The sequence below is a fragment of the Suricata suricatta genome, chromosome 2, assembly GCF_006229205.1.
Source record: "Suricata suricatta isolate VVHF042 chromosome 2, meerkat_22Aug2017_6uvM2_HiC, whole genome shotgun sequence".
Taxonomy (NCBI): domain Eukaryota; kingdom Metazoa; phylum Chordata; class Mammalia; order Carnivora; family Herpestidae; genus Suricata; species Suricata suricatta.
In genome coordinates this window covers 18,569,966-18,597,773 of record NC_043701.1, presented here as the reverse complement: position 1 = coordinate 18,597,773, position 27,808 = coordinate 18,569,966, and the positions used below count along the sequence as shown (strand labels likewise).

Here is a 27,808-nt window from a genome sequence, read left to right as displayed (position 1 = left end):
GGCTCTCCCCGTCGGAGGCATATTTGAGTTGTATCTCTACCCTTGAACAAATCTTCCCTTGTGTGTGAATGCTCGCATGCTTGCTCGAATGCTCTCTTCCCCAAACAGTTCCATATGTTCTGTTTTCCTGGAAGCTAAGCTCCCTGCTCATTCTTCTCCGAAGAGGGCTCCAGATCTCACCTCTGAGGCACACGAGTAACTGAGGCTGAAACAATGTGTAGGAAAACTTGTCAGCATAATTGATTATTATATGGAATGAGCCACCAAAGGCAGGTGAGCCCACACAGTGTGGAACAAATGTGTGTTGGGGATGCAGCTCCCACTGGGTCCAGCCGGACTTCCTCCTCTGACATGTTGATTTATATATTTGTAACTCATCCCTAATGAATCGTGCCCCATTGTGGACCATCAAATCTCCTGCCGAAGAGACCTTGCCTTTGCTAGCAGAAAGAAGAAATGGAAAGTCCCACTCTGTGAATCTCCGGGTTTGTTTGTTTGTTGGGACTAAGTGGAGTGGCCAAGGACATGAAATCTTTAAAAGGACAAAACAATCACATAAACACTTGAATAATACCTGCTACATTTAGAGAAGGGTTTCTGTGAATACAGACGCTTTGCGACACGACTGAAACCAGTCAGAGTGGAATGAGAATTCGAGAAATATAAAGAAACAAACGCTTTAGACCACCTTCAGTGGCAGCTTGATGCTCTGGAGTTCTTTAAAAACATCTCTCTGAGTGTTATACTTGGTCCTTGAAACTACTTTAAGTGTTAGACTTGCTAAAAAATAGGGATGATAATGACTGCTCTACTTTCTCACAATCTGTTGGGATATTGATTGAGATATTTGCGAAGTACTGAGTTCTCAGGAAGAAGGGTGTTAGAAAACGCTCTGGTGATGTTGTTAGCAGGGCTTGGAATATTATGCAAAAACGCAATTTCAGAAAGATCACTTTAAAATAGGTTGGATTATTAGCCTGAGCCTGTGTGGCAGTCTTACAGTGGATAGTCCAATGCTTTTGCCCTAGGCATCCATTCCGGGTGCACTTGGGTTAAGAAAAAGGAATGATATGGGCCCTTGAGGCAGGAAGAGAACATTTAGAAATATACAACTGGGAGATAAAATTCCAGGGCACACTTTTACATGGAGTCCGTCTTCCATTGGAGGTTTTTCTTTCTGCATGGGAGGGTTTTGTGAGCAGTTGGTTTGCTGCATAAAGATCAGATGCTCTTACACCCTCTCTTCCTTGAAACTCTTCTTTTCTTTCTTGGATCCTCTTCTGCTCCTGTCACTGCTGTCCAAGCCACCTTAGACTTGGGGGTGCAGCCTCCTTGGCATGGAGCCCCACACCTCTGAACCATCTCTGCATATCACCCTGCCCCACCTTCCCCAAGACCAGGCACAGTGTGGAGCGCTAGACAGAACACTGAAATGGGAATCAAAGGGACTGAACTCTTCATTTTTCTGTTCAGATCTCCTTTCCTTTTTTTCTTGCTGTTAGTAAGATTTTTCTATTAATCTCACTGATTTTCAACAATTCGATGATAATGTGTGTTGCTGTAGTCTTTGTCATTTTTGGTGTGAGGTGTTTGAGCTTCTTGAATCTGTGAGCATATAGTTTTCATCAGATTTGTTCAGTGTTCTGCCCTTATATTTTTTTCTGCCCCCCATTTCCTTCGGGAACTTTAGTTACATATATTAGGTTGCTTGAGTGTATCCCACGGACAGTTCACGGACTCTGCTTCATCATTTTTATTTCTTTCCTGTCGGTTCTATTTTGGATAGTTTCTATTGCTGTGTCTTCCATTTTTCTTCTTGTCATGTTCACGTTTTGCTGTATTTTCGTGAACATAGGAGAGAATATTTATAATGGCTGTCCTAACCTCTTTGTCTACTAATTCTGGGACTGGTTTTCTTAACTGATTTTTCCCACTTCTTTGTATGCCAGGTAACTTTTCATTAGATGCTAGACATGGTGTGTTTTTTTTTTTTTTTAACATTGTTGGGTGCTGGATTTTATTGTAGTGCTTTAAATATTCTAGAACTTTGTCTTCGGACACATTTGAGTGATAGAATTACACTGATCATTTCAAGGTTTGCTTTGAACAAGGGCTTTGTTAGACATGTCCAGGGCAACCCCTAGTTGAAGGCTAACTTGACCCCGCCACCCGAGGTGCCATACCTTTCTGGGGACTGTAGCAGGTGTCATACCTATGAGGTGGCCTTTCCGCTCTAGCTAATGACCGTTCCTGGCCCTGTGTGAATGAAGTCTGCCCACTCTTGTCAGGTACTGCTTTCACTACCAGTAGTAATTTCTGCCCCACAGGCACAGATCAATACTCAGCCCAAGATTTGAGGGGACTCTTCTAAAGATCTCCAGAAAGATCTTGACCTCTCCTTCTCCCTCCCTCCCTCTTTCTGTGAGCCCCCTCCTCTCCAGTGCTTCACCCCACAAAGCCCTACTTGCCTTAACCTTCCAAAGCTCCAGAGTCTGTCTCCCCAACTCAGAAAAGTCCATGTGAGGCCCCCCTTTCCCGCATGGTGGCCCAGAAACTCCAGCCACGGGATTCCCAGGGCCCACCACATCTACCTTCCTTCTCCATTGTCTGAGAATTGGTGCCCCATATATTTCACCTGGTTTTCTTGTTTTGTTTTGCTTTAAGATTTTCTTCTTAGTTATCTCTACACCCAGCATGGGGCTCAAACCCACAACCCAAAGCTCAAGGGCCACACATTCCATGTACCGAGCCACCCAGGCTCCCCATCATCTGGTTTTCTCACGTTTAAAGCAAGGCTTCAAGCAATTTCATGCCAAAACATGTTACTGTTACTTCTCTAATACCTAATACTTCTCTAATACCTAATACTTCTCTAATACCTAGAAATTTGAAATTAACCACATTTTGCAAAAATACTCTTTACAACTAGTTTGTCCAAAAGAAGATTCCATGCAAGATCCTAACTGTCACGTGGCTGACGTCTCTTTTCATCTAGAGCAGTCACTTTTTTCTCAGTGCTGACGTGTTTAACGTCACCTGTGCTCGGCAGTATGCCATGTTCTGTATTTGTCTGATAGCTTCCTCTGGTTCCTATTACTAGAAGTTTGATCTAAAAGTGTGATTAGATTGGGGTTAACTGTTTTTAGTAGGGATATATCATAGATGATGCCAGGTTTTATATTCCGTTACATCCGCAGACCCGTAAGAGCTGGCTTCCTAACATTAGCGATGCGAACATCTCACCCCTGGGCGAGAGTTGCAAGCATCTGGTCCGTCGTCCATTGTGCATGAGGTATGGTTTTCCTCGTGTCCCAGAAATTAATCTGTGTGCATGGCATATGTTTGGCACTACAAAAATGTTCATTTTCCCTGTCAACTTTTGTCTCTCTGTTTTAGTACCAATTGATAACCTTTACCCAAATCAGTTGTTTTATTAGAGGCGGCAAAAATGATTTTCTAATTCCGTTATTTCTTCTACATTTCCTGGCATTCCTCATTAAAGTAGAACCTATCCCTATTTGGTAATCCTGAAATAGATACAGTTCCTACTGGAAATTCAGAGTACATGCCTAATTCTTTCTCTTTATCAATTTTCAGAGAAGAATTTGATTTAGTAGTCACCTCAAATGGTGACAGATGAGGTTTTTTTCCTGAGTTTCTCTCTGCATTGATTTTTCATGTTTTTCAATAAAAATAATCAACTGCAATAATTTATTCCATTTGATGCTCTAGTCATCAGCTTTGGCCAGAGAGAGCTCAGAGACCTGGATTCTAGATTTTCGAAGTATCATAAGTTAGCGGTGTATCTTTGACAGGCCCTTTAATAGTTGTTTTGATGGTTTGTTTATTTGTTTTTAAGCCAGAGTATTGGACTGTGGATAGCAGGGGTTGCTTTCAGCTCTGGGATTGGGAATCTGAGCTCTACCACCTCGTACACTGCCTGCTGCTGTCCCCACGCAGCAAGAAGCCCTGAGCCTGCCATCCGGGCCTCCCGCAGTCTACTGTGTCCAGTCTACACTTTCTCCTCCAGTTCCTCAACATGAATCTTCCTACTCCAGCCACACTTGTCTCCTGTTGGCTACGCAAGACCAGCTTGTTCCCCAGCCTGACATGCCTTGCTTCTTCCTCTCCATATATCCTAAACTTCTTCTGTCTTCTGGATACCAGTTCAGTCTTTACCATCTTTTTACTGCTATTCCCTTGCAGTATCTTCTGCGCTTAACTGGCATCTTGGAATATCACTTGTTTCTTGTTCTAAATGATGTTATCCCAACTAGATTATTAGCACCCCCTGGAAAATAAGACCGTGCTTTATATGAAGAACATTGCCTGGCACGAAAGAAGTACTCTAGCCGCTAATGTTGTTGTTAACTTCTGTGTCTCCCCTAACGTGTAGCACTGTGTCTTTTGCAGAGTAACAACCTTAAGGTGCTTTTGAAGGTGTGTGTGTGTGTGTGTGTTTTGAGGGTGCTGGAGTTTAGGATATTTCTTATAAGTGCTCATGTTCACCTAGTCATTGATATATTTCCATTCCCTGGGTCCCATGACCTAACAAGGGGAATTGATAAACTGGACATAGAGTCATATTGATTTGAAGCATGTAAAGAAACAAAGACATGCCCGAGATCTCACAGTGGACTTAAGCACAACTGGTGTATACTTCTTTCCCCTTTCTTGCTACATTGTTTTGTTTTGAAGATGAAATCACAAACCCCTAAATAACCTCGTAAAGAACCAGCTGTGCTAATCAGATATGTTAGGCACAGATTTCATTCAACCGTAAGTGATCTGTTAACCAAAATGTTAAGAAAATATTATTAGTAGTTTACATCAGATACATTTTCCAAGTTACTAACTAGCAGATAAATTTTATAATCACTTATGTGAATTCTAAAGGGATATAGTGTTTCTGGTTGCCCCACATTTGACCCCATATTTTCTTCATTTAAGCCTATTTATAAATTATAGTTCTCTTCAGCCTGCCAAACAGAATATATTTCCCTGTTGGTTGTAGAAGTTTGTCTTTTCTCAAAGGTGGAACCTTTTGAAATTATCTTCCTACCCTTGGAGTGGATCATCTAATGATTAGTGACATGAGACAGGATTAATTCATTGTACTTTCTTGCCGGAGAGGGTAAAAGGGATATTCAAAATATTTAGGTATTAAGAATATATGTTTTACAAGGACCTCCAACATCTGGCTCTGACTTCCTCTTATAGCTTTCCTGATCTACGCACACACACACGCGTGCACGCGCACACACACACACACACACACACACACACACACACCCCTTCACCACAGCCATGAAGAACAAACTGCAGGTCCCTGAAATCCACACCGCTTCCTGCTCATGCTGCCCTACCTACCTGATGTACCCTCCCCCCCATTTTTGTCATCTATAAGTTGCTATCTTTTGGAAATCAATTCAGTTATAACTTCCTCTTTCCCACCACTCCCCATCCCCAGCCCACCTATGAGACTTTTTGTCTTTATTAGTGAACTTGTCTCCTCCTACTAATGCCTAAGACCACTGGAGGGCAGGGACCTCAGTTCATCTGGCTTTTTATCTCCTGCAGTTTGACCCCGAGAAAATATTTACCTAATAAACATGCATCTCTCTAATTAATTAAGTGCCCTGCCCTGTCCCTAGATAACATCAGGTCCTTCCCGACAGCTGTATAGTATTGCCAGCCATATTGCTACATCTTCACATTTTAAAAATACACAGTAAATGAAAACCACTATCCTAGGATCTTTCACGCTCTCAGACAAGTTAATGAAGGGGTACCTCTTCATTTGTATAATGGTCGACACAGTTGTTTAAAATTGAGATTTGGGGGGGCTCCTGGGTGGCTCAATCAGTTGAGCATCCGACTTTGGCTCAGGTCAGATCTCACGTTTGTGGGTTCGAGCCCCGCGTCAGGTCTGTGCTGACAGCTAGCTCAGAGCCTGGAGCCTGCTTCTAGTTCTATGTCTCCTTCTCTCTTTGCCCCTCCACCTCTCATGCTCTGTCTCTCTCTGTATCAAAAATAAATAGAACATTTTAAAAATTTTTTAAAAAATTAAATAAAAATGAAATTGAGATTTGGGGTGCCCAGGTGGCTCAGGCGGTTAAAGCCTCTGACTTTGGCTCAAGTCATGAGCTCTTGGTTCGGTTCATGGGTTTGGGCCCCACATGGGACACTCTGCTGACAGTGCAGAGCCTGGAGCCTGCTTCAGATTCTGTGTCTCCCTCTCTTGCTGTCCCTCCCCTGCTCATGCTCTGTCTCTCTCAAAAATAAATAAACATTAAACAATTTTAAAAAGAAGTAAATAAAACAGATCTAACATGCGCGCACAGCCACCTCCCGCGAGTCCCTCCCAGTCAGTCCCTCCCTTTCCCCTAGCAAGGGTGTATTCATCTGAGTTCTCCAGAGAAATAGAACCGAAGGGGCGGGGAAAGATGTTCTAATGGGGGTTGGAGAGAGATTTTCTTACAGGAGGGAGGTTGTAGCTGAGATCCAAAAGATAAGGAAAAGTACTCTAAGAAAGGAAAACGGGGGACAGAACTTTGCAGGCAGGGGCAGGGCCCTGAAATGGGAATGAAGAACAGGCGAAGCCCCGTGTAGCTGGATCTCAAAGACGCAAAGGGAAATGGTAGCCAGTGAGGCTGGGAGAGCAGACAGGAGGACCTTGCAGGTTGTCTGAAGAATCGGGCACATTAAAGAGCTTTAAGCAGGTGAGAGAAACAATCAGATATCTCTTTAAATGTTTGCTTTTGACATTACACTTATAAACTGCACAAATCTTAAGTGTGAAAAGTTTTTCTATATGTTTTTACTCATAGAACACCCATGCAATCAAGATATTTCCAACACCTAGACGGCTCTCGCCTTCTTGGTCAGGATCCACTCCCTCCAAGGGCAGCCTCTATTCTGACTTAAGTCACCAGAGATCACTTTTGCTGGTTTCTGAACTATAATAATAACAGTCATGCAGTTCTCTTCTTTGTTTCTTTTTTAAAGTTTTTTATTGATCTTTATTTATTTTTGAGAGTGAGGCAGAGAGAGACAGAGTGTGAGCAGGGGAGAGGCAGACACAGAATCTGAAACAGGCTCCAGGCTCTGAGCTGTCAGCACAGAGCCCGACGCAGGGCTCAAACCCACGAACTGTGAGATCATGACCTGAGCCAAAGTCGGACACTTAACCAACTGAGCCACCCAGGCACCCACTTCTCTTCCTTTGTGTCTGCTTTCACTTAGTATATCCAGCGGTCTATGAGATCCACCCATGCTGTCACATGCAGTGTTGAGTCATCCTTTTTCTTTGCTCTGTAGTATTCCACTGTGTGAGTATATCCCACTGTATCTGCCCATTCAGCCACTGACGCACACCACCATCACCCCCCCACTTTTTTTAGCTATTATAAATAAACTAGCTCTGAATCCATGTGTTCATGCCTTTTGATGGATGTAAGACTCCTCATTTCTGTATAAGACAAAACTTTTTAACATATCCCTGAGCTTGTGACGTGGAGGATGATTTGGAAGAGAGTAGAAGTGGCATTTCCTCAGGTACCAGCTCCCTGGATGCGTAGACTTTTACTGTATAGCTTATTAAAGGAGCGAGCCCATCCAGAACAATTTAAACATCACACAAGTCAAAATAGAGATTAGAAAATGGCTTCCATCATTACTATCATTACTATAGTTATAATTGTATTTTTTATGGGGTTTTTTTTTTCTGAGAGACAAAGAGAGACAGTGTGAGCAGTGGAGGGTCAGAGAGAGAGAGAGAGAGGTACAGAATCTGAGCAGGCTCCAGGCTCTGAGCTAGCTGTCAGCACAGAGCCCGACGCTAGGCTCAAGCCCACAAACCATGAGATCATGACCTGAGCTGAAGTTGGATTCTCAACCAACTGTGCCACCCAGGCATCCCTATATTTATAATTGTTTATGACCAACTATAACAGGGAGCTAATAATCATTGGAAGGATGATATGATATGTCAAGTTTTACTGACTCATAGTTGTAATGTCCCCAATAAACAGAAACATTATTGTCATCATCAAACATTTGTGAAGCACCATCACTCCACAATTGCTGATATGTGGGGAGGTGTAGTTGTGGGTGTGGGTAGTAGTGTGGGGGGTGGTGTCTGAAACAGTAGATGAAGTCACTCTGTTTTCTCTCAAATTCCTCCTAAAGCAGTTTTCAAGAGCCTTAGGTTCTTTGTAGCGTTTCTGAACTATCACTGCTCCAAGAGCTAAAACAGCACCCCTATAGAGATTGCATTTGCCAAACTGAAGTGTTTTGGTTTTGTTTTTCCTGAATTGTGAATTTATTTTTATTTCATAAACCTTTAAAATGAGCACATTTAGTTGCCTATATGCTGGATTGCCATTACAGTCAACTGAAATTAAGAATGTTTTTTAGAGAAATCTAAAATCTTTAGTCACAATAAATATTCAGTCTTTAGAACCGTAAGAATTAAGGTACAGTAATATAATAATAAAGAGCCTGTGGTCTTACTCCACCTTACACTGCATGCTTTTGGCTATTTTGCATTATAAGTTTACTGTAAATCTGTCTTTATCATATTCTGAATGTACTACGCATTTCATTAATTAATTGACATTTATTGAATACCAACAATATGCCAGATATTTTGCTACAAGGTAGTAGAGATAGGAAGGTATAGTCATGATCAAAGGAATTTATAGTCTCACGGAAGAGACAGTCACGTGAAACCAGTGGGTGCCATATTCGGCTTAGGGCTTGGGCTAAATTGTGCCCTGGTATTCTGGAAGCACAGAAGAGGGGCATTTAAATCAGAGCAGGTAGACTTTGAGCTGGAGCTGACTTTTCAAGGATGACAGACATGAGCTAGAAAGGCATTCCCAGCAGAGATAGGAAGCCAAAGGCACAGAGGCAGGAAGTAGCCTGGTTCAGGCAAGGAATAACTCGTGGGTTAGTGTGGGTGGAGCACAGGGTAGGCATGCTTGGTGGAGCTAGAGAGAAGGTTAGAGAAGGCAGGAGCCAGAGCTTCAAAGGTTGGGGGTATAGGAAAGGACATGGGCTGAAAAAGAAGCTCAGATTCTTGCCCTTTTCCTCGCTGGACTTTCTATGGGTCCTCAAGTATGTCACTGGGCATAGTTTCCTCATTAGTATAACCGGAGACCTGGGAGGAGTCATTCCAAAACCTTGCTCCAGAAACACCATTTCCAGAAAATGGGAAAAGATCTAAGCTGTGCTATGAAAAACGTTTTCTTGGGGCACCTGGGTGGCTCAGTCAGTTAAGCATCCAACTTCAGCTCAGGTCATGATCTCACAGTTTGTCAATTCGAGCCCCACGTCAGGCTCTGTGCAGACAGCTCAGAGCCTGGAGCCTGCTTCAGATTCTGACTCTCTCTGTCTCTGCCCATTCCCGACTCACACTCTGTCTCTCTCAGAAATAAATTTTAAAAAATGTTTTCTTTACTTAAATAGAGGAAGATTGAATACCACACACATTTGCCTCTTTAAGATTCACAATGAAATTAACATAGTAAATGTTTCCAGAGTCCTCCAGTGAAGAAATCACTTCCATTCTCCAGCATTTTCCAATTACTTGAACTTAGAGTCAATTTTCTATAATATTAATATTGGCAGCATACCACAGAGCCCCACTTTGGCAAATAATGGACAGGGTCTTAAAGGTCCAATTATCATCATTCAGTCATTAAAGATTTTCAAAGCACAAAGCGCAAGAACCCTGTTCTTATTTTAGCCTGTTAGTGAATCCCTGTGAGAAACATTAGTTATTTTTCATAACAATGTTTTTTTTTAATTGCGTCTCCTATCTTGGGAATTTTTTTTCCTTTTCTCATTTTTCACATCATGCCCAGACTTTATTACCTGGTAATCAGTTGCAAGAAATGAGAATTGAGTTGTTTCTAAACAAATATCAATCATTTGTGATTTGTTTAGTAGAAATTATAATGAATATAATCAGGGTTTTACTTATTATAAAGTCATTATATTCAACATTGGCAAATCCCAAAATTAATAACAACTCAATACATCATTTGAAATGCCAGCGGGATCCAATAAATAAAAACAGAATTGACCTTGTTAGAAATTTGATATTTTCAACATTTATCTGTCAGAGCCCCTGATTTAGAAATTGTACTAAATTCTTGAAAAATGGGAACTTTTTTCCCCTGTAAAAAATACCCATCACTTGGCAAATACAGTGTCATTTTCCTTGAAAAGAACGTGGTGATTGATTATTCAGAGTGCTACCATGACAAGGTAAACCAACCAAATAGCTGGAAAATTGTATGTAATCATACAGCATAACATAGGCTCTTTGTTGAGCACAATCATTAGAATTAAACTGTGGCATTCTAATCATTCCCTGTAGTACTTCCTGGTTACCCCGAAACCTCTGTCTCCGGGGGACGTGCCCGTGTGCTTGCATTTTCCCCTTCCCCTCCTACCATCACAGGAACAAAGACCGACCCCACCGGAACCCACCCAACATTGCAGAATGCAAGCATGCCCTCGTCCTGCATCACTTACCTCTTTGTGCCATTCAGAGAGGTTTATTTACATGTGCTAACGTTACCAGCACTGTTTCTTTTATTAGTAGCATTGTCCTGCAGGTCCTGAGAAATGGTAAACACGTGGGGGAGGGGGAGGGTGGGAGGTGGACAAAGGGAAATGAAAGCCAGTCTTGCTCCTGAGTAGCTCGTATTCTAATCAGGAAGACCAAACACACCTGAGATGACCTGAAAACAATTCTGCATCTCTTCCTCTGTGTACAAGCACCTGGCACCAATTGAATACCAGACTGATGAAGGCCGGTAGAAGAGCCACCAAATTATCCTTGGTTATTAGACGACTAAATTGAGTCATAAGAAAGGAAGAGGCTTCCCAAACCTGCCCCGGGTTAATTATCAATAGCGTAATTGGAAGTAGAACCAAGCCCTTTCTCACAGTACAGCCAAGCAATCTCCCAGCGCCCCTCTTCCCTACAGTGTTTCACGTTTTAAGCGGGCTTTGTTAGGATGACTGAACTCCATTCTCCTTTATTAATTGCCATCCACGTGCTGTAGGATACCCTGTGTTCTGAATCAGGATGAGGATTTTAGATTCTTCTGAGCAGCGTGGGGACATGTAGCTAAGCAGAATCAATTCCTGTCACTCACACACAAATACAGAGGAACGGGATTATGGATCAGGGGGAAGCGGCAGCACTTTAATCTTAAAATCAATACAGAAAAGGAAGTTGAACTTGTGGGGATTCTATAGAGACTGTAATTTGGTTTCCTGTGAGGTTTGTCTTCCAGAATATAACTGTTCCTTCCTTTTCACCTTCTGAGTATTTTACCTTGGGGGAGGGGGAGGTGCTGGGGGAGAGGACCAGAAGAAAAGAAACCTCTACTTACCTTGAATAAGTACGCACATGTGAACTCATGACTCAAGCTGATCCTCCGTTGTATTCAGAAGAGCTGTACACTTTTATCCATTCTTTTAATTTTTAGAAGGAAGAAAATTAACCAAGACCCTGGACCCCATAGTCTACATGTAAGCAGAGTAAAATGCCCTCGATTTTTTCGTAGATCACTCTCAGGGTAGAAAAGAAAATTTTTAATGTTTATTTTTATGGCTGGCCTCTAACCATAGCTTCTGTAATTCTGTGTAAATAACTACATCTTCAACAAACCAGTTACTGACCAAAGGATTCCTAGGTGCTAAGCATGTGATTAGTATTTATACTTCAATGTTATCCTGCTCCTTTTGAAAGAGGCATGAACTAATGGTTTAAACAACTCAGTCTTTTCTGAATCCAAGGTTTAGAGTTGATTGACTATACCTCTTTTCAGAACACTGATTCAGCCAGTCTCTAGGTGTAAGATGCACTTATTATTTGTTTCCCTGGGATATTTCTTTAATTCTGTTTGGAAAATAATGTCTGAATCTGTTTGGACAGACTGCTTCTGTGGCAGTGACAACAATAGGAAATATCTGATCTAACAAGAAAACGGTTGGGTCACAGGCAGGGAAACTCCGGGCCAGCTCTCAGGCAGAATGGGGAAGTTAGAAGAGCAAAGCCTGCAGCCCATCCTTTGTTCACTACCTTTTCTAAGCCTGTTTCTTTATCTTTAACCTGGGGATGCTGGTCATGCTCGCCTGACAGGTAGGTACGTTGAGGGGTTAAGTGAGCTAAAATATGTAGGGTGCCTAGCGCTGGACTTTCCCCTCGTAAGAACCCAATAAGTGTTTATGATTCCCATGATTAATGTGAGTCTCAAATGAGATAACATATGCTGTGTATGTGAAAACATGGTACAAGCTGTAAGGCTCAATACAAATGTTAGTTGTTGTTCTTAAGAAGTTGAGGTTTTGGAACTTTTAAAACAAATCATGGAGGGCATTCTCTTTGTGTTGCATTTCGTAGGTCCCTAATCTCAAAGTAGAGAGGAGATAAAGCATTCTCCAAGTGAATATGCATTTTCTTTCTTAGCCGTGTCTTGTGGATGCCAAGAAGTCTTTGAAACCAGTCTGTAAGGCCCTGTCCTGTGTCCTTCCCCAGAAAGTGCTCTCTCATGTGTTTGGGAAACCAGCCCCTGTAGGAAATGTGTTGGGTTGTTTTGAATCGTTACTTGTAACGAATGTCGCATCCTTCCACGAAGGCTCAAGTCTTCAATAAGTGCTTCCTTTCACTTGTCTTTCCTTGTCCTACACATGACTTGACATTAAAAAAAAAAAAACACCTCATGAATTTCTGTGTCCTCTCCCAGAGCACAATCATCGTGGAGAAGACCGTGCAAGACCTCATGAACCTGATGCACGACCTGAGCGCGTACTCGGACCAGTTCCTCCACATGGTGTGCGTGAAGCTCCAGGAGTACAAGGAGACCTGCACTGCGGCCTGCAGGTAGAGCTCGGGGTGGGGGGCAGGCAGGGTCACGTCAGGACCCGCCCATTGTGGTGCTGCCTGACACTGCTTTTGGAGCCTAACTTCTTCACCATTACAGGAAAGGACCAGATTTTGCATTTGTCAAGGAGCCTGGTGAGAGCCCATGCCACAGAAACAGTCTTCTAGATGCACATGTAGTCATAACCAGCAGAGGGAACGAGAGCTACCAAGGGGCAGAGCCACTTAGGACTGCCACGGGGTGTCCGCCTTGATTTTCAGGAAAACCTAGAACCATAAGATTTGTCTTCCTCAAGGAAATGCCAGATGGTGTTTAGATCTTGGGATCCTAAAGGATCTTTAAAGTAAAGCAGGTTCAAACTCTTAGTGTCCTTTATTATCTAGAATGTGATTTCTTCTTCGTTCTTAAAATAACGTTTCTCCTGATGCTTGGTCTATAGCCTTCCCACATTCGTGAAAGGACGGTTACACCTGCTTCCAGCATCAGCAGAAGTGAAGAACCATTGTTAATGAACTTGAAATCCTTCAGCCTGCCCTCTTCAGAAATCTCTTTGAGCTCATGGAAAAGATCATAGCACTTGCCGCAGCAAGCTAATAATAGGAACAAATTATGGTCTGGTTGACAAGACCTGAAACAATTAGGGAAGAAGAGAATGTATAATAAAATATGAAATTTTATGTGATGTATAATTAAGGATAGATAGGAAAGTGTAGTACATAATCAAGTACTACTTGCATAGTACAGGCCATTAGAGCAGAAGGAATGAAATGTGAGAGAGAAAAGGAAGGAAGGGGGGGACTTTGTGTGAGGAAAGACTTCCCAGGTAAGATGTGTGCTGCATCTCAGAGAGACATGAGATGGAGAGAGGCAAGCAGAATAAAGAAGGACTCGTGTAGTTACAGTGGAAACACCGATGTAGTTTCCTGATATTTCAGCAAAACTGTTACCTTCCTTGTTGGAGACCCAAGGCTGGACACAGTACTTCTTATTACATCCTGTCATTGCATTGGTCAGAGATTTGTGGAGCATTTATCAGATCCAAGACAGTTGAGTGTGCCGTGATGAAGTCAGTCCATCAGTCTCCAGTGATACCTTTAATGAGTTTGCCATCTTGGGAGAGGATAGAAAGGGAAATCAGAGACAAAGGTATGAATGTCCACAGCATTAATTTGTGATAGAAAATATGGTAAGACAGATGGACACGCTGTAGGAGGAAGAAAGGACTTGAGGACAGGAGCAGCTCGATGAAGGAGATGAAGTAGGACTTGTGAAGAGTAAGGAGGAGTTAGGATTTGGACTGAAGCAGCTGAAGAAAGGGAGGAACAAGAGTAATTTCAAAGAGGTGGGAAGAGTAGGAAAAGAAAGCACAAATGATGAATGTTTGGGTTTGGGGAAAGGAAAGCTGAGCCAAAATGAAGGATCTTGAATGCCAGGCTCAAGGAACTTGGCCTTGTAAACTTTTTAAGTAGTGGGGAACCACCGAAGAGGAGTGAATGGGGAGTACCAGACACAGACCTCTGGGTTGGGGAGATTTTCTGAGCTTTGTGTAAGACGGACTGAAAAGGCAAGAGGGTCAAGGTGGAGGGAGAGGAACAGATGAGGAGATACTAGGAGGAGGTACGTTTGTAGCATTGTGGCCACTGGTCAGCTGTAGAGGATGGAGAAATGCAGGAAGAAGTACTAGGGGAAATTAGCCTTATCTTTCCTATGCTGTATTTGTAGAAAATTTTTTTTAACTTGAATTCAAGAGCTCACATTTACCCATTAAATTTCATGTTATTTTTAGCTCAACGCTTCAGTCTTTGGAGATATTTTTGAATCCTCATTCTGTCATCAGAAAATCTTAGCTTTTCCCCCAAATTCCATGCCATTCTTGATTTTTGTAAGCAATCTTTCATTTTCTTTATGTATGTCATTTGAAAAAACAAGTGTCCAACAGGACAGGGCCAAGTTGAGAATTTGGGGGACATACCTCTCGAGATTTCCTTTGAGATTCTCATGTGTATGTTACTCAGTGCATCAGGAGCTCCTGTGTTTTTTAGCTGTGAACCCAGACTACACCTCAAGAACAGGGCTTGGAGCCTACATTGGAATGCCAAGGTTAGTTATTTGACCTTAAACAGTTACTCAGCTTCTCTGTGCCTTACTTTTCTCATCTGCAAAACACCTGAGATCATCATAGTTCTTCCCTCATTGGGTTGTTTTGAAAAAGTTAGTCTTCTAGACCTGTTTTTAACAAAATAGTAAGCTTCCTCCAAGATGATTAGCTGTGATTTTGATGAGGACACACATTACCTTTATCACTATCCATGGCAGTACTTCCTGTATTTTATTATCTGCCCTGTAAGAGACCTGTTAGATTTCTTGCTGGTGTCTTTCCAGTCCTAAAATTTATAATGCAGCTACCCCAGCTTTGGGACCCCAGATGGGCACGTACAAGTCCACAAAGGACTATACTAGGTATTTATTCAGGAACCCTCCCAGCCTTTCACTTTCGGGACCCACTGGTCCCTGCCCTGCTGAATGTTTGTTAACAACTCTTGGCTTGGACAGCTTACAAATTAGCCTTGGAAACAAGGTCTCTTGACCTTGAGCCAATTTACCATTTCTTCCTTCAAGTCAGTGAGTTGCTCAGGAGAGGAACAAAGTCAGTGTGACTTGTACTTTGTGAGGTCTTCTTGGCTCTTCGTGAGTACCACTTCCTAATTGTTCGCAAGCCATCTTCAATAACCTGTTCTGGAATTTGCGTGTAACTCTAAACTCAGCCAATTTCTGTCATTTACCTTCTTGTCTTTTCGGGACATCAGGGCGTTTGCTCTCAGGCACTTTTCACTGTCTGCCAGGATACCTCTAAGATTATTGGGAATGGTCCTGCAATTCTCTGCTCTGAATTATTTCTGTGCCCCAAGGTCCTTGCCTAAATGTATTAACCCTGTCAAAATATTCTTTAATTTCAGTAGCTTCACACAGTTGATTACTCGATCCTTAAAACAGTATGTTGGTTTCTAGGATTTCATGCATTCGGCAAATGTTTATTGAGTACTTCTATAAGACTTTGTGGATACAGCGATGGCCTAAAAGACACACTGCTGCTTTCATGGGGTTTGCAGTGTGTTGGAGGTGGAAGAAGAGAGATACACAATAAATATAATGCATAAACACAAAGAATTTTAAAACAGTAAGTACCATCGAGGGGAAATGGAATAAGGTGAATAGATCCTAGAGTATAGGAGATAGAGCCTGTAATTTTAAATAGGGTACCCCAGTGGGCCCCCTCAATTTGAGCTTTGAGAAGAGGCTCAAAGGAATTTGGGAGTGAGATAAGGTATCTGGAAAGAATGCCCTGACAGAAGACAAAGGCCCTAAGGCAGGACTCTGCATGACACTTGTCAGGGAGGCCACTGTGGTTGGAGTCATTAGGAGGACGTGCAAAAGAGAACAGAGAGCCAGACCACGGAGGGCCTGGTGGGCCATGGTAGGGATGCTGAGTTCCACTCTAAGTGAAAGGGGGAGCCGCTGTGGGAATTGTGCCTAGGGCCAGCATGATCTGACCCATGTTGTAAAGGGTAGGCGTGGAGAATCAGTTGTAGGGGCACATGGGTGGCAGCAAGGGGACCCAGTGAGGGCTGCTATGGCAATCCAGGTGAGACATAAAGACCGTCTCATACTGGTCAGTAGCAGAGACAGTGAGAACTGGTTGAATTCTGAATCTATTTGGGAGGGCCAGCCTGCACGATCCCCTTCCTGATTAGAGTGTGAGAGAAATAAAGGTGTCAAAAATGACTCCTAGGATTTTTGCTTTGAGTGATGAAAAGATGGCGTTGCCGGCCCTTCAGACGGAGGACCCTGCAGGTGTGGAAGCAAGCAGATGAGGAATTCAGTTTAGGGCATCTCGGGCACCTGGGTGGCTCAGTCGGTTAAGCGTCCGACTTCAACATATAAATAGTAGCTATAAATGGTTTTTAAGGGGCGCCTGCGTGGCTCAGTCGGTTAAGCGTCCGACTTCGGCTCAGGTCAGATCTCACGTTCGTGGGTTCGAGCCCTGCATCAGGCTCTGTGCTGACAGCTCGCTCAGAGCCTGGAGCCTGCTTCCAGTTCTGTGTCTCCTTCTCTCTGCCCCTCCCCCTCTGATACTCTGTCTCTCTCTGTATCAAAAATAAATAAAACATTAAAAAACAATTAATAAATAAATAAATAAATAAATGGTTTTTAAAACCTTGGACAGAAGTGAGTGCAAACATGACAGGGAGGAGGACTATGGATTTGAAGGCGTTGGCACGAAGAGGAGAAGCCAGCAAAGGCAACCGAGAAGCAGCCCTCAGTGAAGTAGGAGGAAAAGCCAGAGAGTGGGGTGTCCCAGAGACCAAGGGGAGAAGTGGGAGGGCTGATCAGCGCTCGGTCAGCATTAGAACTGAGTGGTGACTGAGTGATTTAACAGCACGGAGGTCACTGGGGATCGTCGTGAGAGAGGTTTCTGAGGACCGGTGGGAGTGAAACCTGGAGGGGCGTGGGCTGAGGAAAAAAACTGAGGGGAACTTGTAAATGTAGCCAAAACCCCTACAGTGAGATTGGGCTGCCATGGGGGGCAGAGAAATGATATGGCTGGAAGCTTAAGGGCACATGAAGGGATTTTTTTTTTTTTTGGTCTTTTTGTCTATTATTTTAAACAGAAGAAATCAGGGCACCTGGGTGGTTCAGGAGGTTACGTTTCTGACTTTGGCTCAGGTCATGATCTCACGGCATGAGTTCAAGCCCCACGTCAGGCTCTATGCTGACAGCTCAGAGCCTGGAGCCTGCTTCTGATTCTCTGTCTCCCTCTCTCTCTGCCCCTTCCTTGCTCGCTCTCTCTCTCTCTCTCTTTCTTTCTCTCTCGAAAATAAATTAACACTAAAATGTTTTAAAAAATAAATAAACAGAAGAAATCAGTGCATGTTTAATTACTCTTCAAATGAGTACTGTTAAGAGAACAGAAAATTCCCAACGTAGGAGAGAAAGGAGTAAATTGCTGAAAATCTGGGTTTTGGCTCATGAGTGGAAGCAGGACATAATACCCAAGTACAGTGACTAGCTTTAGACAGGAACATGGATAGGTTTTTGTTTCCAGTTGTCTGGCCTTCTGAGGATTGAATTATTTCTCTGTCATTCATGTTTCACCATTTTGTCCAAACAGTACAACTGTGTCTCCGTTATACCACTTCTTCGGGGAACATAGCTACTGCTTTTGGTTCCTGATATATCGTGGTCATCAAGAGCATCTTGATTCCTCCTCCCAGGAGTCTGTCCCACTGTGGTATCCCTCCTGGCCACATTCCCTGGAGTGGTGTCCTCTTAGTGGTGCCCGTGATCAGATCCTCGCATACGAAGGCATTATCTTGTAGTGACCTACCACCGTTGCTGAATTATAGGCTTGACATGAATTATCTCAGGGATGGGCATAGTAATTCTGTGAATCTTTGAAGGGGGAAAAATAGAAAATCGTTTATATGCCTGTTATACAACAACACACACTCTCCTTCTCACACACACGCACACACACACACACACACACGCACACACCCCATATATAATCCCGCGATGCCTGTTGCCTATTGCTTAATCAGGTTTTTCAAACCAGAGAGAAAGTGTTTTCTTATTGTGTGACTCGGAGGATGCAAAGTGTCCTTACTTCCTCTCTTCCCATTTATTGCCCTCCCCCGATTGGCACCTGCTGAGGAGTAATTAGGGCAGTCCTAATTTGGACAGCCAAATCCTGATTACAGTGAGAGGAAAAACAGGAAATGTTCTAGTTTCGCTGCCAGCAAATGACTGACTTAAATAGAAAGCCATATACAATTCAAATGATCCAAAATGATATAACATTGGGGAAGGAGGAAGGGAACGGGGAAGCATGGCAATCTGATTCTTTCTCCGCAGAGATCTTTTACAGAAATGATCAAATCCACAAGCTCACAATGCCCTCTACTGAAAGCTGGCTTGTTTTCTGAGTTTACTGTGAGAAGCTGAGCGTCCACTGGGAGTTGAGAGATCTGAGGGAAGGTCAGAGACATCTCACCTTTCTGTGAGCACCTCGCTCTGGAGAGAAGGACTGTACCATCTAATGATGTCATGTTACATGCCTTGGATAAAGAGAGGTTTCCTAAAAGGGTAATGAGGACTAGAAGTCCTTTCCTTAATTAGTCACACCCCTTGGGGCTCAGAGGAAAACTCTGCTGTGACTTCTCTACCGCACATATTTGCAGTCAGGCAATTGGTCCATTAGTCTGCTGTTTCCGAGCTGAGCACCTCTCTCCCTCTGCTGGTCCTTTGTCCTGGGGTACCACCAGCAGCTTAGGTGTCTCCAAATAGTCATCTAAAGATTGGACCTTTAAAGTTTCTGCCTGTTCCAATCCAACGTCAGTTCATTAAGAAGAATTTTTTTGGCCTTTCTGCATTGGTTTGGGCCTGGTAGAAAATACAAATAAAACACCGTCTAATCTTTGTGGCTCCCTCGATATAAAGCACAAGCATCCTTAGGGCTTACAGAAAACCGAGAACTCATGGCAGAGCATCAAGAGAGTGATGCAGGGATGAACTTGCAGTCGCTGACCGCAGAAGCAAGGCCTGACACAGGGCTCAGCGACGCGTTGGCCTTCGGTATGTTTGCTGAATGAAGGAGGAGCGTCCTGACAGACTGAACGGGAGAAGCAAGTGCGGGCGGGGGGTGGGGTGGGGGGTGGGGTGGGGGGGGTGGCGGCACAGGTGGATGTGATGTGTCGGGGAGAGATTGAGAAATCACAACGAGCAGGTGGACGACGGGTGGGGTAGGAATGGGCGGAATAGAGGAGTTCTGAAGACTTCCCGTGTTAAGGGAAGGAATGCTCTCATAGGTTTTGGCCAGGAGGATGACGTCCCTTCTTTGTGATCAAAGTGGCATTCTAAGATCTCAGTGGCCCCGTTGTGCAAAATAGCAGAAACTAGACACCAGGGCCTGTGGCGGGTCTTGAAACCCTAGGTTTTCCTGTGGAGACAGAAGCCAGGGTTCTGCGGGTCTGAGCGCCTGGTTGAACTCGCCCTGCTGCGCTCATAACTGGCTAAGGTCACAGGGCATGGGGGCGGGAGTGCGTCCCAGGGAAGCCAAGTCTGTCTGGCTTAAGGCCCAAAGAAGAGGCAGTTTTGAAAACCTCAACTTTGAACCTCAGACGAGCCAAGGGAACCTTGCAAACTCCATGCAAGCTTGGTTTCAGATTTGCCTCTTGAAACTGTGTTATGTCCCCCATCCCCTTGGATTATGTAGCCCTGATACATTCATTTGTATTAAATATTAAGGAGATAGAACAGAACACTTATGAAATATGTACACGATCTGGTTCATAGAGAGCTCTAAGCAAATGAGAGCTTCTATTTGCTCCTACAATTTATTATGCATAACTATTCTGGCATCCCATTATGTTGCAATGTAAACATTTTTTTATTATGCATTATCCAATCAAGTATTGGTTTACATGCCTTTCTCTCTCAGAAACATTGTGGATTCACATCAGACTTAGTTGGGGAGATTCCAAAGCACCCATACTGGATTTCCCATGGTAGGGCCCAACTGAGTGATGGACCTGGGCAAGAATTGTTTAAAATGTCCCAAAAGTGGGGCACCTAGGTGGCTCTGTCAGTTAAGCGACTTCGGCTCAGATCCTGATCTCACGGTTGGTGAGTTCAAGCCCCGTGTCAGTCTCTGTGCTGACAGGTCAGACTCTGCTTCAGAGTTTGTGTCTCCTCTCTCTGCCCCTCCCCCACTCAGGCTTTATCTGTCTGTCTGTCTGTCTCTCTCTCTCAAATAAATAATAAACATTAAAACAAATTTTAATGTCCCAAAAGTGATTCTCATGGGTCTTATTGGTCTACGCTTTGAGAATCTAGAAGGAAATTATTATGTCTTTTTCCATGTAATTATCTCCAACTTTTAGCATGAGGTCTGTCTGTAGGCCCCACGAGCTGTATATAACCTCATGTTTCCTGATGTGAATGGCTTCCCTCTCCCTTGCAAGGGCACATCAGCTGGTACAGATACTGCCCATGCAGCCAGCTGGCCCGCAGATTCCAGAGCAGACAGCCAGTCATAATTTCCCCCAAGTAACTCAGTGGACCATGATCACATAGGAGTCTCTTGTAGTAACTTTGCTACAAAGGAATTCTGCTCAGGAAAGGACACTGTCACTGTGCAAGGGACTGTCAGCCATTAACTTGTCTCCTCAGTCACAACTGTCCTGAAGATGAGACTCCCGTGACCCGACCAATAAGAAAATGGACTCAGCTAAGGTCACGGGGTGTATGAGTGGTTATATGAGTCTATTTGGCTCTAAAGCCCAGAGAAGAGACCGTGGGGTTAACAAGGAAACGGGAAACCCAAGAAATGTCTCAGATGGCGCAGAGAGACATTCTAATAGGAGCACAGGCTCCAGAACAGTCGATTCTGGCCCAATTCAGGCTCTGCCCTCACCAGACACTTGGTCCTGAGCAGACCCTGCTAGTTCATCTATCAAATGGGGATAATCCCAGGGCCTGTCACATGAGATTGTTGCTAGCATTACAAAAATTGATACATATGAAGTGTATCGGAGAATGCCTAGTTCACCATTCATGTCCAAGAAGTGTCAGCTGACAGTTATGCTGCTGGTAGGTTTTTTATTTACTTTTAAATTAATTCACTGATAATGTTGTTATTCACTTAATAGGATGGCAAAAGAAAGATATTTTATAAGATCTGTTATTTCCCTGGTGGAATCATTCATTCAGTCATACATCGTTGCTTTATTTATTCCACAGTTATTTGTGAAGCAGTTTTAGGGGCCAGTGTTATTCTGGATCTACGAGCATCGACGTGAATAAAACAGGCAAGGTGCTGCCTTCATGGATTTTACTCCCACATGGAGGACACAGAATGCAAACAAGTAACAAACACAATAAATTTCTCGGAAGTAAGGGTGAGGGAAAGACCTTGCCGAGGACCTTGATGTCTGAGCTAAATTCTGAAGGTTGAGAAGGAGCCGTGTGGCGACATGGGGAAGAGCATTCCAGGCTGAGGAGGCAGCAGGTATAAAAATGGCAAGAGGCTAAAAGCCCAAGCTTAGTGTCACTGGAACAGAGCGGGAGAGAAGCGGATAGTGAGTAAGGTTGGACAGGTGCAGGGGTCAGGTCATTTGGGTTGTTTCCGGCCACACATTACAATCACGTGAGAGCTGGAAGCTATCCAGGCTGAGCCCCACTTGAGAATGTGTAATCGATGTATTTTTTTAAATGTGTCCCAAGTGTTTTAATGTCCACCAGAATTAAGGACCATTGACAAAGAATCTCAAGGTCAGGGAATTTGAGTTTTATTCAAAATACAATAGGATGACATGCATTGAACTAGGCAGTTGCCTGGTCAGACATCTTTCCATAAAGATCTTAAGGATAGTCATATTTAAATTTGCTTAGCATAAGAAAAATCTGAACACTGACAGTTGAGACATATTTTATATTAACCTGTGGTCCTCTGTTACAATATAATTATTTTCTTCTTGGTCACTTAAAATATCAGTTATTACCCTTCCTGTGAGAACTTGTCTATTTAAAGGTTATTACTAAATTATGCCCAAGAGTTACCTTCTATAAACTCTCAAATTCCAAATCCTTTTCCTGAGCTCTTTCTGTTTCTCATGAGCCAGTCTCCAGGGTCCCTAGGTGTTTCTGAAGTTGTGACCCTGGCTGGAAATCCATACAGTCATACAGCTCTCTGACCAGCATTGAGTGTGATATAAAAATAGCCTAATGTTTCTCTGCTCTTTTCCTACGTTTTCTGCCCCACCTTCTCTCAAGGGATCTCAGGGGTTTGTGTTTGTGTTGGTTTCGATGAGAGGCCCAGCACCACCCGTTACTTCTGCCTCCCTCATTGTCATTATCACCGTGGCACTGCACCTTGCATCATGGTGTGGCCTGCTGCAGGCCTGGTCATTCATTCACAGTTGAAAGTCCAGGACGGCATCGCAGTTGGAACCATCTCTGTCCACGGTTCATTTGTCTAGCTTGGCTCCCAAATTTTGAAGTCTCTGAAAGATTCAGTCTGGGAAAGTAAACATCAGGCCCGGCTGTCACCAAACAGTTGAATCGAATTAGCCCCACCTGCCCCGAGTTGTTTACCTAATGAAAGACTCCGCAGCCCAGCTGCGTCCAGGGAGCAGTCACACTTGCCCTTCCCAACTGTTCCAGAGAAGAAGCAGTGCACGTCCGAGCCCGTCAACACTAGCAGATGTTTTCTGAATGAAAGGCACTCAACTGTGTCTAGAGGGTGGGCCCTTCTCCTGACAGCCTTATCACCTGCTCCAAGAGGTGTACCTGTTTTCCTCCTCCTCCCGGGATCGGGTACAGATAGTCACACAGATGGCTCCGTCTGTGGCCCATTGAGCTGTGAATTAATTAGGAGATTATGGTTCTGGTAGTGGTGATTAACCCTACTCCTCTTGTGGAATAATTGTTGGAAATTTAGCCCTTCGTTTTTGAGGCTATTTGGATATGTCCTAGAATCGCGCAGCCCACACAATCCAGCTTTGCACAAAATTATAAACTAATAAATGCAATTGGATAGGATGTGGAAACTCTGCCATTTGAATTAAAAACTCCCTTCAGGGTAATTGTGTGTTGCTAGTCAATGCCAGTATTTCAAATTAGAATACTTTGGCATTTGAGATTGATCTTCATTCCAGTATGAATTAATAATTTATTAGTGAGAGCAGTACACAGGTAAGCATCTTAGTTCTTTTCGATTACTGTTTTTTCAATAAAATAGGATCTATAAATATTAGTGAAGCCAGTAATAAACTATTGATTACTGAATTAAACCAGTCTTTAAAAACATATATGTAAGGAAACAAGGTGGGTGCTTTTAATGTAGTCTTTCACTGACATACTTTTTTTCATTCCAGCTAGTGCTAAAATGGAAAATTCTAGATCCCCAAAGCATACCATACCACCTCACATCTATATACCCAAATTATTTTCTGGTAGTGGTGATTAACCCTACTCCTCTTGTGGAATAATTGTTGGAAATTTAGCATCGATGGGCTCAAAGATTTAGATGCTAGAAAACTGAGTTGAGTTCTGACTCTGGAACAGAATTTCCCCTGTATTACAGATATAAGAGGATTTGAACCACCAGCAAAAGTTCTTTCTAGATACAGATGCTGAAATTTAAGTTTTCTATAGTATTCACAGCTCACAAGATATTCTTCCTTTGATTTTTTTTTTTTTAAAGCATTTTAAAATGTCAACCCTGGGAGTGCCTAGGTGGCTCAGTTGGTTAAGCGTCCGACTCTTGGTTTGGGCTCAGGTCATGATCTCACAGTTGGTGAGATCAAGCCCTGTGTCGGGCTCTGCACTATGCCAGGCTCTGAGGGGATGCCGCTCATTGATGACAGTGTCTGTGAAGGAGAGAAGAAGCTTCACTAGAAGGAAATGGAGGGTCAAGAGGTTGATTCTCTTATTCTTTTTTTTTTTTTTTAACTAACATTGATTGGGGAATATAATAAGAGAGATACTAAGTATAATAGGGAAAGGGGGATTTGACAGGTGGTAGGGAGGATCCCTAAGAGCCTAGGTGGAGGGATTACTGGAAGTAAATGAGAATGAAACAGATCTGAAGATATTTCTGTGGGGGATAGAGCTGGAATGTTGGAAAGTGTATAATTAGGAATTCTCCTTTCCACACCAGATAGGAAGAATGTGGGGGATGAGCAGTGAGGAGATAAAGGGCAAAGGTTTAAAATATAGGCATTGAGGGCGTGGGAGGGCAAGTTGACCAGAGACAGGTGAAAGGAACACCAAAGAACCTTGAGGACCCGCCCGGCATACAGCATCATAAATGTGAAATACTACCATCTGTAAGGTTGTATCCAGCACCCCACATATGAATGTGGAATAGTCAGATTGTGGGATTCATTCATAAATATCACAGAAAAGAGGCAAGAAAATAACAAGGAAAAAAAGAGAATAGAAGGTACCAGTGAGAGTAATTTAAGAGACCCAAAGGAAGAAGGTTTTGTAGTCTAATTTCTGTATCACTGACCATAGTTACTGTTAGAAAACTTTTGCTTATAGTGCATTATAAGAATGCTAGAAATCAGCTATGGGTCTCTTATTCTAGCTTATTTGCAGAGAACCAGAAGCATATTGTTCCCAAAACATGAAATCCTATTACCTTAAGTCAAGTGGTGATGAGTCAAGTTTTTATGTTTCAGCTTCTTTTGTTGACAAACATTAGTCTGTTGGTTAAGTAGATTTCATCAGCCATACACACAATACTTGTATATCTAGGAGTATATCATGTACCTAGTATAATCCTTCCACCAACATAAATTCCTGCCTGTGATGGAGGGAAAACCTCTCGGAGTCTGGGTCATGTTGAGAGGGAGTAGCTGGCTAATTAGCACTCCGTTCATAAATAAGTGTCATTTCTGTCACCTCGAGTTGCTGATGATTTTTAGACCATTGAAATTAGCTATAATGACAGAAATGTTGAACAGAAGGAGCTTTTTAATTAAGTTGAAATTGAACATTTAAGATGACTTCACAGGTACATTCTGGTCAGCACAGAGTTAATAACTAACCCATGGGCCCTATTAGAGGACTTGAAGCCTGTCACTCTAGGCCACAAGTCAAAGCCCACTGGAGAGAGCAATAATCAAAGACTTTTTCTACCTGACATCAGGGGCAGAAGGTTTCTCTATGATGGTAGATTTACTTTGAATAGAGGGGTGTCTGTGGTTCAAAAAGTACCTTCAAGTAGAACTAATTGGTGGTTTAAACCAAGAAGTCAGAGACCAATCTTTTGTAACACTTTCGACCCCTTTCTGGTACCATTTATGTTGTTACTTAATAATATTCTTTTATATTAAGTGGTTACCCACTTCCTGTTTGTCCAACATTTTTCTTGAAAGGTTCCCCCCTCCAAAACCTATCATACATTTTTATTTATTTTAAGGGATTATGATAAGGATGACTAATTAGTATTATGATTACCTTTCACAATTACTCAACAATGAAGAAACTAAGCATGAAATCTAGAGATGGTTTCCCAGTACTGTGGCCTGTTAATGGATGTCATGACTCTAACTCACATAATGGATTATGTTAATAAGTGAGATGACTGTAGAATCCTTTTTTTTTTTTTTTTTTTCTGGAACAGAGGTAGATGAAAAAGGCTAACTAGGTACCAGGCAATGTGCTGAAGGGTCTCTTTTCCATTGATCGTGTTCAGGGGCATTGTCCAATCAGAAGAGAAACTTGTCATCAGTGCGTCTTGGGCAAAAGATGATGACATCAGCAGACTCTTGAAATCTCTACCAAACTGGATTAACATGGCTCAACCCAAACAGCTGAGGCCAAAGAGAGAAGAGGAAGAAGACTTCATAAGGTAAAAGATCTCTTTCCTAAGTCGTATTAAACATTGGGAAGCAAAACATCTGTGTAGCTAACTCTTTCTTACGTGAAATTGTGGGCAATTCTAAATAGCAAGCAGCAACAAAGTGAACCTAGTGCAGTCTGTTTCTATCCTAACACACCTCATTTCCCATGTAACTATGGCTTGTACTCAAAATTTTAGAAGGGATAGACATGACTCAAATGTGGAGGATTGTTAAATCAAGTTGAAATATCGTTTAATTTGTAGGTCATTTTTTCCTCTCAGGGGAAGCATGTACTTTTTTCATTAATGCATGTATTTATTCAGCAAAGCTGCATTGACCTTATTATGTGCCGTGCCTTGGGAGCATGACAGTTAGCCATGTAAAGTTCTTGCCCGTACAGAGTATGTGAAAATCGTTCTTAGCATGTTCTTCAGTTCCTAGAACTGTTAGGTTGCACTTTCTGGAAATGGGCTTCCCAATTTTGTTCACCTACATTATGTTATCTCTGATTGTTTCCTACTTATTTTGAAAAAGTGAGGTCTTCCTCTCTCTCCGCAGCTCTCTTTCCCCCTTCCCCTCCCTATGAGAGACTATTGAATACTGAAAACGAACTGAGGGCTGAAGGGGGTAGGGGAGGGGGGAGGGGGATGGTCATGGAAGGGGGGCACTTGTGGGGAAGAGCCCTGGGTGTTATATGGAAACCAATTTGACAATAAACTATTATTTAAAAAAAAGAAAAAGAAATTGTCACCATAAAAAAAAGAAATAAATATTAAAAATTTTAAAAAAACATTAAAAAAAGAAAGAAAGAAAAAGTGAGGTCTCTCTTTCAACTTTATCACTCAACATTTACCTTTGTACAATTTAAATTATTTACTTAGCCATGACAATGTGGCCTAATTTGATGAAACTGCTCATTTTCGCCTGGCTGGCTTGCCACAGTGGAATGTCTCCACCTCTGTCACTTTAGAGCTGCGTCAAGTAGGAAAAAAAAAATTGAGGTAATACTTTGTCACATCAAAATTAGGTTTATTCTTGCTGTTTTTGCCTATCCAAGTAAATGAATAAATAGTGAAAAAATAAAATAAAAGCACCTTAAAGAAGCAAAGACTAGAACAAGAATAAAGGATGTAATAGCCCATATTTTACTTCTAATTCATCCTAAGACTGTGGGCTCATCTTTTTCTCAGAATGTGGGTTGAAGCTGTAGATAAATAGGTGTTTACCACTCACAAAGTTATACATGATGATTGTGTCACATTTTTCCAACCTTTTATTTTGAAAATTTGCTAGAGTGCCATTTAAAACCTTCTCAAAATCACGGGAGTCAAAAATTCACCTGGAATGTAACCTAAAGTCCTCCTATTTATGTTTTCGTCCTCATTATTTACATCATCACAGAAATACCCGTCAGCTACTTACATGGATATGAGAAAACCACCTAGATAGTTCTTTTACATTAATAGACTTTCTTGGGGGGCGGGGGGG

At 42.6% G+C, this 27,808-nt stretch overlaps 1 protein-coding gene across 1 annotated transcript in view; it reads left to right on the top strand.

The window, feature by feature from the left end:
* The window catches only part of EXOC4 (exocyst complex component 4), a 734,942-nt gene that overhangs the window by 566,796 nt on the left and 140,338 nt on the right, over nt 1-27,808 (top strand). The window contains exons 12-13 of the mRNA XM_029923156.1: nt 12,771-12,907; nt 26,173-26,328. Coding sequence (XP_029779016.1) covers nt 12,771-12,907; nt 26,173-26,328 — 293 coding nt within the window. The remainder of the gene's footprint in view (nt 1-12,770; nt 12,908-26,172; nt 26,329-27,808) is intronic.